Source organism: Urocitellus parryii, chromosome 2, assembly GCF_045843805.1.
Source record: "Urocitellus parryii isolate mUroPar1 chromosome 2, mUroPar1.hap1, whole genome shotgun sequence".
NCBI classification, from domain to species: domain Eukaryota; kingdom Metazoa; phylum Chordata; class Mammalia; order Rodentia; family Sciuridae; genus Urocitellus; species Urocitellus parryii.
Window position 1 is genome coordinate 167,737,017 of NC_135532.1, and position 13,799 is coordinate 167,750,815.

Here is a 13,799-nt window from a genome sequence, read left to right on the forward strand (position 1 = left end):
TTTACTCACTACCCTGAGCTTTTGAGCAAATAGAACTAAGCATCTACTTCTAGGCATTTCTGTAGTTACGGATCTCTTTTTCTAGTACCTGGTTAAGTCAGGAAAAGATGAAGTTAATCTCCAAGGCTACTGCTTACCTCCTGGCTCCCCTGTCAGTCAGAGTCACTCAGTGGTCTCTCTCACCTTTTCCCAGACTTTGTCTAAAGTTGTCAAAGACAAATCTTCACTTGGGAGAAGGCCCAGAGTGGCTTTTTTTTTTTTTTTTTTTTAGAGAGGTTATAAAGAAAAACATTTCATCATCAGCCTTTCTCACTCCAGACTCAGTGGCCTCTTCCTGCATGCCCCCTTCCTCAGCAGCTTGTTGATCCCTCCTTGCTTCCCTTTATGTGTCCATAGCTGCCGTGAATCTGATGGTGCTGATGGGTTGGATTAACTACTTCTATACCTGAGGAATGGGTGACCATCCACTGCTTTTGTTCACTTGCTTTCACAAAAAATAGCATCTAGAAATGTGAATCCCAAAGGACTGTATGGTCATCACATTTTGGAAGGACTTGGACACTAAACAGGGAGTCTTCCAGGATTCCAAGTTAACGCAGCTTCTTGCAGGACACTTAATGCCAATTCAAACAGCTAAGGTAGAATCTACACAAGATGGCAAAAATGCATTTCAGTGCCACCAAGAAGCCCATCCCAAAAGTAACATCTTACATGTTTTTGCTGACCCAGCCCTCCCCTACCACTAGTAACTGCATTTAACCATTTACAAATGTGATTGATTTTGCCCATCCCACATCAGTAAATAAAAGGACCACACTTTATCGAATATAAATTTGTTTTTATTGAAGCAGCAGTCACATGACCTTATAGCTAGTCTTTAGATTAGGCCTGACAGTTTGCCAGTCCTAAAAAATGTTTCTTTTGCACTAAGAGACATAACATGTTTACATACATTATCCAGTATTAGCAATGAGCAGACTCAAAAACAACATGTTGGTTACCTGGGAGGTAAAGCCAACAGTTTGTGGTGTTCATATATTTTACAGAGACCCCCAAAGACCATTACTAATAGGATAAAAGTTAAAGAAAATACAGCTACACCAAACCATGAACACACAGTAATCGAAGACAGCAGCTCTTACACATTTTTACAACTGTCCCTTTTAGGGACGTTTCCTTTGTTTTCAAAGCAGTGTCTACAAAGCTTCCTCTACATCAAATCCAAAGGTTTCCAAGCTGGAAGCTGCACCTCTTGTGGCTAATACAGTGGAGTAAGGTCATTTGAAACAATGAGATGTGGTGTTCATACCTTGATTTTTTATAATAAAGATTCATGTTTCCCTAATTAAAGATGGTGATGTGACTACTTACTGCAGTGGCAAAATAGGGTGAAGAGAGGGATGGGTACTGAAATAAAGACCACACACTTGTGAATTTTAATTTCATTTCCAGGCTAACCTACTTTTTATTTAATGCAAATTACAGTACCAGTTAACTATTTCCAAACCAAGTCACATAGAACGAAATGTATTTACAAGGGAATGGGGAAAGGGCAAAAAAACATTGAGCATACTTTTCACAAAAAAGGTTTATATTTAAAATGAAAAAAAAATTCAGTCACAGAGGCATTCAAGTAGTAATAATGTTATACAGATTTTGCTTTTCCTTTATATCAAGACAGATTTGCACAAGTGTTTGCAATAGTTTGTATACAACCCACAGTCCTTTATATATATATATATATAATAAATTTTGTTTTTTAGATTCGTATTTAAGATGGAAGTGGTCACGCTAATTGGTATGTGTACAGGCCCAAGTGATCCATCGGCAACACACTTATAAATGCAAATTTTACAGGCAAGCACATTTTCATACATCTATCTGCCTGTAGACAGATATAAGAAAAAAACTTAAAAATTAACACAAGGAAGTCTACTTTGTCAAGCTAACCCCTTATGTACTGGTTGTCATTTTGCTTTTATTGCAGAGGTGCAAAACGGAGCAAAAACTCTAATAATAAACAGCATAATCCTTGTGAAAATAATCCAAACCCCAGGGATTACTTTCATAGCCTCTAAGGAAGACCTTAATCTGGGACTCTACTGTGCTTCTAGTTGTCTCTTTATTTTCAGTGGCTCAGGTTTCTACCAGAAAGACAGGTTTTATTGTAGAGCATGCTTATTTTTCTATAGAGGGGAGAAAAGTGTTTTGTCTCTGTGATTAGATGATCACTAACATGAACAATATGAATCAGGTACAATTTTGGTTTAAACCAAAGAAAAACCCCCAAACTCCTGGGGATCTGGCATTGGCCAACTTCCTTTGGAAGATTCCAAAGTTAAATCCTTTAAAAAGGAAAGAGAAAAGAAATGAAATGCCAGTGTCTTTATATCCACAGGGATAGACAATATAATAGTCCTCTCAGAAACCTTAGCATTGGTGCAGATGAGATGATTAGTCAGGCATACTTTATTCAAACACAAACCAAGATGGGTGTAAAAATTAAGAGGACTTTTAAAATGACACGTCATTGGAAAGAAGGTGCAGTCTTCTACCTTGCTGGAATGAACACATGATGTTTCAAAAATAGCAACCTTTGGTTTGGTAAAGTGTTTTTTTCTTCTATTCAAGACATTTTATATGGAGTACTTGGAGGCAAAACAAAAAAATATATATATATATTTTTTTTCCAAAAAAGGCCTTCATGTTGGGCACACAGTCAAAATTAAACTGATTTAAAAAATTAAAATGACATGTCATTGAACAGGGTAGAGATGGCAGGAGGGAGAGAATGGGTTGAGTTCCCTTGTTAGAACAGCCTTCTATGGGCATGGTGGCATTCTGTGCAGTTAACTGCAAGCCATTGCAAGACAGAATTTTAGACCATTGATGTATCAAAACCCAACACTAAACCAGTTTTCTCTCCCTGTGTCATTTGGGAGGGAAGTCGGTAAGGGGGCTGGTGCGAGGAGGTGGGGAGGGAGGGAGGAAGAAGAGTGAGCGCCTGCTCGAGCATGGAAGGCTCCTAGAATCTGCTGTTTGTAAAACCCATGGTTAGGGCTTGTGGAAGAGATAAACAAAATCTAATCTATTGATATCCTCCAGCTCTAGGGCTCCATGTGTTATACTAAGTCCCTGAATGGACCAAGTATCAAATGAAACGGTCATTGCTACCGAGGAGGAAACAGACATTCAGAACTAAAACAAATGCAGGGCTTGAATAAAATGAGATTATGAACATGGTTTCCTCTTCCCACTCCTGAGCATGGTATCACCGAAACTTAATTTTGGAGGGGGCAAAGATATTGTTGTGAGTTATTATTTCAAAGGGAAAGGGAATGGACAGGGAGATGTGGATAAAGGAAACCAAATAAAATTTTTTAAATGAAAAATAAAAATAAAAACAAACAAAAAAACCAAACACATGGAAGCGAAGGCACTCCAAACTATATAGATACACTATACATTGCTAGAGTTATTGTTACAATAATACAGGCCGGTACCTACTGTACAGAGTTAAAACTATATGGCTTTAAAAAGCTCGTCTACATTTTGTCTTATTATTAAACAGAATCACTGCCCTGAACAGTAACTTTTTGCTCATTAATAACAGTTCCTGGGTCCACATATTTACATACAAAACAATAAAACTTAAATTTAAGAACACTGAAAGAAAATATAATGTACAAGCTTGAATTTGGTGAGGAGCTTTTAATTATTATTATTATATTTACAAAAAGATATCCAGAGACCTGGATCTCACTTGTATAAAAGAGTTCTGTGATCCCGCCATGATCCGTGAGAAAGAAAAATCATGCACCCCGGCGCACACGCGCACACATACACACACACTCACACATTCACACACACACACACACACACTGAGAGAAAAGCATCTGACTTTTCTCTCTTCTTCTCTTACCCCATTTATGGGGGGAAAAGTGTTTTCTAAAATAAGTACTGATTTTTATGGACTCCAGCAAGTATACCAAGTCCAGAGTAGTGTTCGTATCCAAACATCTGACTGGGCAGTTTGATCTGAAAACAGGTCCATTTCTCTGTCATAGACCTACTTGTTCAGATTCTTTATAAATCTTTTCTGTAATGGTCTATAGTTCCTTTAAGGAACTATGCTGCCAAATACTTTCAGATTTTTTTCAATCTTAACTAGCTCTCAGAAGCACTTTATAAAAAGTAAAATTCACCATTTTATTTGGTTTGACTGAACATTATCTTTTCTCATGAACTCTGATATAATAAGAGGTTTAAGAAACCCCTTTTGTGGCCCAAGAGCTTAGCTAAACAGTGAGTGAACACTAAGATGGCTCACAGTTGTCTTTCTGGGTGTCAATTCACTTCAGCAGGCAGCATAACTCTCTTGGAGAGTTGCACACAAAGTCAAGAAGCAGGACAGGGTGCAGGGCCTGCACGTGGGCTGCCAAGAGACTCCACTTCCTAACCACCTGGAGGGCGAGACCCCAACATGACCTAAGTGGCAATGAGGAGGGTGAAAGGAGATTATACACAATCTAGAGTTCAGCTCTGCAGCCCTACAATTATCAGCTAACCTTGGAAGGTGTGTGGGGAAGGAGAGGGCAGGAGGAAAAAGTGGCCATCACTCAAGTGATCTTTTAAATGTAAAATATAACTGATTGTGCCTTAAAGATTCATAGGTCAAGTAATGGCCCATAAGCACCAAGGTGACTAAGGTTCATTTTAGAGTATATAAGGCCCACATAGATACCAACCTTAAAAGTATAAAACAAAGTAGTTGTGAAGATCTATCTCTTTACTGCAAACATAATTCTTCAATCTTCCTTGCTTTCCAAGGAATATTGCTTTTTTTTTTCCCCAAAAACAATAGACTGATTCTTACACCATTCACTGATAAAGAAAATAGAAACAAAACTCTTAACTGGGTGTGTGTGGGGAAACATTCTTCTCATGCTTCAACCAGTCAATTTTGATACTGGAGACAAAAAAGAAAAGGCAGTATTGAGTATCTGTATATATAACTATATACACACATTTATAGCATCAGTTTCCCTATGAAGTCAGCAGGTATGTACAGGTGACTATATAATTTTGATAGGTAGTTTTTAATATTCCTACCACCTAAAATCATAATGGCCTATTGGGCATGCATCAATAAATAAATTTTAAAAGCATGAGGTTAAAAAAGCTAAAATTAAATAGAGTCTAGATTTGGATTTAAAATTATAACTACGTGTAGAAGGTGGCAATTCCTAAAAACTTGTTTTTCAATTAGAAAGATGAGAAATAAAGCAGTAGACTGTTACAGTTCACATTACTTAACTATAATGTCCTCTCTCAAGTGTATCTTTCCAAGGGAAGTAACTTTAGAAAAAAATCTGGATGAATTCATTCACAGTGGTGAGATCTGCCCCAGCCTGTGTCCTTCCTCTAGTCTCACCAGGTGCCTTTGACCTGTGCAGCCAGTATAGCCTGTTCAACACCCTTTCCAATCCCCTTCTAGGTCACTAATTTAAAACTGTACAAAGATTTGCAGAGAACCTTTGGTCAGGCAAAACAAAAACAAAAACAAAACCCCATTATGGAACTAGAGTTCTGCTTGCTGCTCCCCTTTGGGAGCCTGCTATACCAGCTTTCTCACCACTAGTACTGACTAAGAACAAAACCAAACTTAACCAATCAATTCAGTATCTCCCCCTTACAGCTTCAAACTTTATTGACCTACCTGGGTTACAAATGATACACATTTCCTTTTTTGTCTGTCACACCTGCCACCAACATGCCAAAGCCAAGTCTTGAAATACCCGAGGATATGGATTAATTTTACAAGTGACATGTAAGCCCCTGTTGAGTTATACCTGCTAAGCTCCCAACCAATTTCAAGCTGTGCACTATGCCAAAGTCTGACACTAGACTTGAAAAGAAAACAAAGCTCAAACAAAACAAAACAAACACTTCAGTACAGAACAAGGTTTCTTCTCTTGTGGAAGGGGCATGAGGCAGGAGTCCTGTTTTTAAAGTGTACAACAGCAGACTTTTGATTAAAAAAAAAAAAAAAAAAGATTGTCGTGGGAGAGAGATTGTGTCTTCTAGTGCTCCGCTTTCCCCCTCCCATTACCCCTCCCACCCTCTGGGTCTCCCACAAAGTGAGAATACAATGAAATTGTTTTGTATTTATAGATATCTTACAAGGTTAAATAAGAACAACAATAATAATAAAAAAAATTGAACACTAAAATGAACAGGTTTTTTTTTTCTCTTTTTAATTTTCTTTCCAAACGTGACCAGTGTTGCTGAGTGACACTCAAGTACTGGTGGTTTTTCCTGTGCAGCTGACTGCTTGGGACTGTTCAGGTGGAGTTGGAAGCTGACGCAGAAGCAGCATTATTGGTCTGTCCACGGTCTCCAGCATTAGCATCTGCAAATTCAAAGTCCCAAGAGAGTATGAACAATGGCATAATTCTCTAAAGAAAACAAGTACATTGCCTTCACTGCAGACTGTGAGCTGTTGTGGCCTTCCAAACTGTTTTCTGGCATGTTGGTTTAAATATGGCCAACAGTTTGACATCTAAATTTCTTCCTGTTTAGAAGCTAAAGTACATGACTTGGCAAGGTCCTGGTGCAGAGGAGACAGTGACTTTGATTAAATTATCAACTCAGGAACTCAGAGACCATTCCTGTGAATGCTCTTACTATAGCTGGGATCAGTAGTTCATGAAGACTCAGTTGGAGAGGGGCTTACCTGAAAACAAATGAATAGCACGTAGCTTGGAAAACTTACTAAAAATCCTGAATCATGTTATAATATACTATCTGCTTGGTGAATGGATGAAGAAAATGAAAGTAATATGGGTCAGTGTTGATAGGCAGAAGAAGTACTGCATATAAACCAAACTCAGTTGCTTGTTTTCTAAGTATAGCCACTCTTCATTATTCATAGAGATGAAAGACAGCAAAAAAGAAATAGTCACTATGGTACCAATTTACTTAATACAATACAGTAAAGCATCCTGTAGTCAAATATGTTGGACTAATAACTTATCTTGCCTGATCCTCTACAAATGTGTATATTAACAACCAACTTTTATCCCCATTTCCCCTCTTTTAAAGAACCATTATTATTTTATAGCATCCATTAACTAAATGGCCATCTAGTTGTTTCCAGATTGGCTCTCCATCCTGGATAGGGAATAGCCTGCTATTTCAGTGGTTAATCATTTGCCTCATACACAACCACCAGGAATATACTGTTGGTCAATTTTTCTCACAAATATTTCATTTTTTTCCCAGAGAAAGAGAGGTTGCTTTACTGGGATGGGCAACTTCCAAGAGCTATATCTCCTTAGAAGCCACACTGCTCTTGGTCATCAAGGCTGGTAACACCAAAAAGCAGACCCAGAAGCTTTTGTCTGTCAGGAACCTTTAAAGGGATCTGCAATCACGCTTGTCCTATGATAGGCAGAGTAACCAATGTCACAAATGAATGCAAACATCTGGTCTTGGATCTTTCTACTTTGAATTTCTGAATTAGAGTGAGACACAAAAGACCCACAAGGACACAAAGGAACTTTATTACTTAAGGATTAGCTATTCAGTTATCATTTCTATAGCCACTCTATATAATACTATACTTCCTTTCTAAATCTGCCCTTATATACATTTAACTAAATCTTTGGGAAAAGAAATGAGAATACCTCTTAATTTGAATGGTTATAGTTAATTCATTTAATTTCTTCAAAACACCTGCAGCTGCTTCTAGTACTGCTGTTGTGTAAATAAGTGCAACATCAGAGTCCATGCTAATGGTTTATATTGTCCATGGCTGGAGTCATCCTAATTCATCAGTAATAAGGTCCATGAGTAAGCTGCACGAGAGAGCCTGGGACACAGAACTTACTTTTCAAAGACAGGTAGACAGCCTTGTCCAATAATTAGTGAGCAATTAGGTCTAATACCTCATTCATGATCCCTGGCCTTCCATAGATATGCTCAGTTCAAAGGGGGTGGTACCATCCATGCGCATTCAAATTCCGTGCACTGAAAACCTAACATTAATTCCTCCCTAACCACAAATTCCTTCAAGCCTTTCTCAGGAAAAAATACTCATTTTAATGATTCAGGGACAGGCTGCATTAAAAACAACATTCCAGCAAAAGCCTCAAAGACCACAAAGCTATTTCAGAATTCTAATATTCCACATAAATCCATGCTTATTGTTGCATTTCCTGTGCTGTGAATGACACTCAGGACATGATCATCATCAAATAGTACTTACCTGAATTTCAGCATTAGAATATGATACTCAGAACTGTTTTTATGGTCTTCAAACCCAAGACTTAAGAGAGAGGCTATCAGGAATTCATTTGTGTTTGACTACTACATCATCATGCAAACTAGCACTGTGAGCAGCCCTGCCCATGGTGGCCATTAGCCATGATGGCTGACACTAGTTGTTTACCAAGTTCAGTAAACACCTCACCTACAAGGCAACTTGTCCATTTATGTTAAATTTGCTCTTTAGGGGCTGGGGTTGTGGCTCAGATGTAGAGCGCTCACCTAGCATGTGAGGCACTGGGTTCAATCCTCAGCATGACATAAAAATAAAATAAAGATATTGTGTCCACTTATAACTAAAAAATAAATATTCAAACAAACAAACAAACAAAAAACCTGTGATCCTCTTAAAAAAAATTTGCTCTTTAGCAGAATCCTACTTAGCTAGCTAGCTAGTTTTCAGATATCCTTTCACTGGCGATCACCTGAGAGCTTATGACAGTGACCAAACTAGTTTACCCTTCTTTGGAGAAATTCAAAAGCTGTCTATATGATCATAATAAAAATCACAGGCCTTTCATGTGAACATATAACCAGAAATGAATTCAGTTTTCAATCAGTAAAATTTAACAAAAACACTCATGTTCCTCAGAATTATAATTAAATGACCTCATATTTTTCTCAGAATTATTTCCAAATCATTTCATGAGTAAATTTTAGCAGTTAATTATTTTGGTCACACATACTCTTGAAACCTGAAGTTGCCCAGGCTGGCCTTAAATTTACATGTGTATATCACCATGCCTGGCTTACACTGATACGTCTTTCTTAATCTAGTCCAATTCCATGAACATTTATGAATATAAAGACAATTTGTGCATCTTAACAGCCTTGTGATTTGGGAACAAATTATTCCACTTTTCTACCCTTAAATTTCCTCAATGGCAAAATGGTAATAATACCTCCTGTCTATAAAATAAGGCCTCTGAAGTATGTGCCATAACATCTGGCATGTAGTAATTGTTCAGGAAACAGAATGGTGAATGATACATCTAAAATATATTTTTATTTATGTAATATATATTTTCATAATCTAGTGTGACTACAATAACCACAATCACAATAAATATTAGTGCCAGCAAAATCACAATAAATATCTGGGTGCTTGCTTACCAGTGTGCTACACACCATACTAAGTACTCTGTAGGTATCACATTTAGACTACATAGCACCTATGAGAAATATGTACGATTATCTCCACCATTAGGCAAACAGAAAATGTAAGTCATAATGAGATTAACATAACTAAGACCATACAGTTAGTAAGTGGAAGAGCAGAGCACAGAGGACAATGATGATCTTTATGGGCAATAGGGGACAGCAGAGAAGATTTCCTAGCAAAGGGATGGAAGAGTTTAAAGGGACTTTTATTTAGAACTAATTTCAATAAAATCCAGTGTGATTTCTAGAGGTCCATTATCGAAAAGAGTTATATTACATTAAGACAATATTTAATTTATAATAAGAACTAAGCATATAATTAATTTATTTTCTAATTTTCAAATAGTCTGTATGGGATAGTCTAGAAATGGCTCTAGAGATGACATTTCACAGACCTGAAACCTTCCTAGAAACAATTCTCATTATCATCCTTTTGATGCTACTATGGAAAAATAACTCTGTCCCATCAAATCTAGTATAGATTTGAGAGGATACAGAATTATCAACTTTAGGGGGAAGAAGCACAGGTAGGAAGGTACAACATCATCCTTACAGATTGTGGTGGGTCACCTTCCAAGATAATCCCAATGATTCATGCCTTTTGGTGTCCAAGCCCTAAAGCAGTCCCTTCCCACCCTGGAAATTGTCAAAATAATGGTATATGACTCCAAGGCTAAGATATAAAAGACATGTGGCTTCCATCTTGCCCTTTCTCTTGGATCACCAGTTCTAACAGAAGCTGGCTATCACAATGTGAGATACAGAGAGGTCCACAAGATGAGTGGTAACTAACGCCAGTGCAGATCTGCTAACCACATGAACAAGCCATCCCAGAAGCAGATCTTTCAGCCTTAGGCAAGCTATTAGAAGACGAAAGGGTTGACATTTTATCTACTTTATGAAAGACCCTAACCATACAGCTAAGCTGCCTCTGAATTTCTGACTCACAGAAACAACATTTATTCTTGCTTTAAGTTGCTAAATTTTGGGGTAACTTGATATGTAGCAACAGATAACTAATACATATGTATATATCAAAGAACTTAAATGCCATTTAGGGTTTGTGTTCACAAGCCTACGAAAGCATCACTAAGTCCCTTAGATGTATACCTAATAAGCTGTATAAAACAAGATTATATCAGACGAACAGTTGTTTTTCCATGAATGGTTTTGGTTCTAAGGCTTTTATATCAGACATTACAAAGGGAATTTGTGCTTTCATTTTTTTTTTTTTTTAATTTTTAAAGAGATAGGGTCTTGCTATAATGTCCTAGCCTTGAATTCCTGGGCTCAAGTGATCCTCCTATGTCTGTCTCCTGTGTAGCAGGGACTATAGGTAGGTGCTACTATGCTTGGTAAACCCAATTTTTATTCCATGTAATTTCAGAGGTATAAACAAGGACTTGGGTAATGCCATAGTAAAGCCAAGGGTAGAACCTGCAGCTGCCAGGTTTCTAGCTGAGTCCATGAGGTTGAGATTTTTATCCTACATAAAATTTTATATGTAAAATTCTATATCTGCTACACATATACTTTTTTCTAGGATATGGTTCATTCCCCACCCCCATCCCCAACCCCAGATTCTCAGAGGTCTGTAAGTGTTGATAGTTTGGGAAACTGTCCCACCTAGAAGCTCAAGTCATAAACTCAAGAGTTCTTGCCTTGATTCCTCATTGCCTCTTCACTGCCCACCCACAATAAATATCACCAACTCCCATCCACTTTTCTTGCACCTAACATGATTGATTAAACATGTAAATGGAGAGTGGAAGGAACAGTGAATGGAAGGTCTCACACTTAAAACTGTTGCCAAAGTTTTAAATAAAAAGAAAGTAGAAATGAAGGAAACATGTTGGGAGGACAGGACAGAGAACAAACATAGGAGGTGGGGTTCCAAAGGCTCTGCTATCATGAATCAGTATTACAGAACTGTGGGTTTAAAGATAAAGCTTTTTAATTTATAAAAATGATCATGTGGGCTGGGGCTGTAGCTCAGTGGTAGAGCCTTGCATGTGTGAGGCACTGGGTTTGATCTTCAGCACCACATAAATATAAATAAATATATTGTGTTCGTCTATAACTAAAAAAATATTTTTTGAAAAAAAAATGCTCATTGTATGGTCCAGTGGCAATGACAGAAATGTTCTATTTGCATTCTCCAATAGGGTGGCTCTTAGCTACATATGGCTACTTAAAGTTAAATAATAAAAATTAAAATTTAGTTCCTAATTTGCCCTAAGCATGTTTCAAATTCTCAAAAGATACAAAAGTATTAAATATTATACTTTATAATAGAAAATTATAAAGTAATTTATAATTACTTTATAAATAAATAATAGAAATATTAAAATAAATTAATATTTCTATTATTGGCATATTAGCAAGATAGAATATTTTAGCTAATCAAATTAGCTTTTTTGTATTTACACGTACAAGTGTGTAAATACACTTGAGAACTTAAGTATACTTTGATTCCTTTATTATACTCTTCCCCAAACCAATCTTTCTGAAGCTGATTTTAAGTGTGTTTCCACTCACCAGACAAAAATGTTTAAAATGTTTAAAAATGTCACATGACAGGTCAGCTCCTCTAAAAGATAAAATTTTGATAGTTTGAGATGTATTGTTTATTATATGCAGCTAACTTAAGATGATCCTATTCAAGCTGTTCCAAATAGAAATGCATCTATTGTAAAACCACGTTTTGGATATTAGTGTCATTCCTGGTACAGAACAAACAAGACTATCATAAGAATCAAAGTATAGCCTAAGCTTATGTTTAATTGAAGTAATAAACTATACTAATGAGATCGAAGTTTCACCTATAAGGAGGCATCAATTTTCATTTTTTTCCTCTTCATAATCTCTACTATTATTTTGTTAATTTTGTGTATGATAATAAGGGAAAAGGAGAGGAAATTCACCTTAGGAATGCATCATCAACTCTTTTTCCTATTCCTAGGAAAGATGTGGCACAAGATATCAAGCTAGCCTTTAGTCAGGAGTCAAATTCAGATGCCTGAAGCTCCAACCCTCCAGGATACACATTTTATAGATCAAGAAAACAAATAAAATACTTATTAGTAAAGTTCAAAGGATTTTCTCCAGGTAGCATGTGCTAGTGGAAATGGAGCTAAAAGAAACTTTCTTTATAGAATTTTCCTGGAAGGTAGGACATGAATGAGAATGAAATCTTTTTAATATTTATTAGCAACATTGTAAAAATTGATTAAAAAGATTAAGACTGGAGAGAAACTGCTTTATTTCAGACAATAGGAGATGGATTTTGACCATTACTGTTGAGTACTAAGAATTATAATGAAAGATTTTTTTTTTTATTTCCTGCAACATAAATTCCCATAAGCAAATATGGTCTGATCTTTTTCAATGTGACAACTAAAAGAAAATGGCGAAAGCTTCTGCCACCATTTTTTTTTTTTTAAAGGGGGGCACCAAATTCTGAGCCCCTATTTGTGTTACCTATTATGTTTCTAATTTCATGTAAAATAGCATCCAGCCATTCTCTGGAGGAATTCAATTCATTCAAGAATTAGGGATTTTCAAAATATTTGTAACAACAGTGATTCTCATGAAATTAGGCCTTGTTATTAGCTGGCTTACGGACCAGCAGCACACTCCAATTCTAACTTTGTAGTCTAGACAAGAATCTAGTCACACCTGGAGCTAAAACTTGGTTAAATGTATTTTCATTATACCTTTAGCCCTTCCAAATGATTAAAAATTATACCAATCTATATTGTACACTTAAAAATTTGCCTCCTCAGTATATTAATATCATTAACATTCAGGGGATAGAAAGAACTATAGTGAAATATCCTAAATAGCATTATATTGTACAAACTGTTTTCTGTTATAAGCATCTCATTTGATATATATTAACCAAGAAATTAATTAGATATTTATATCTTATATATAAAGTATATACATGAAGTATTTATGGAATGCTTTTATCTTGTGCATTTTGGAACTAAAGCAGTATTTTATTCACTTTTACTCATTTGGTTGTGCCTTTTTGGATATTTAAATGAAATTAAGTGTTTATACTTATCCCATGAAATGAAACAGGGGTAATCATCTTTTTAAAAAACAGAATATATTTTTATAGAAGACACTTATATCCTCACCTGAGGCTGCTGTGGCATTTGTAGGAGTGGAAGCAGCTGCTTGAATTCGGGCATGAGGAGGAATAAGGATGGTAGCCAAAGGTGGATTACTTGACAGTTCTAGAGAAGATAAGACACAAATATTAGAGCCCACTCTTAAATGTATATGAAATTATTGTATTATTA

At 36.4% G+C, this 13,799-nt stretch overlaps 1 protein-coding gene across 1 annotated transcript in view; it reads right to left on the bottom strand.

Annotated features, from left to right (window-relative positions):
- Positions 1 to 854: 854 nt before the first annotated feature.
- Positions 855 to 13,799, bottom strand: part of Gsk3b (glycogen synthase kinase 3 beta) — a 160,987-nt gene continuing 148,042 nt past the window's right edge. The window contains exons 10-11 of the mRNA XM_026393932.2: positions 13,635 to 13,733; positions 855 to 6,412 (exon numbers count right to left, since the gene is read on the bottom strand). Of these exons, the coding sequence (XP_026249717.1) occupies positions 6,345 to 6,412; positions 13,635 to 13,733 (167 nt within the window). The 3' untranslated portion in view covers positions 855 to 6,344. The remainder of the gene's footprint in view (positions 6,413 to 13,634; positions 13,734 to 13,799) is intronic.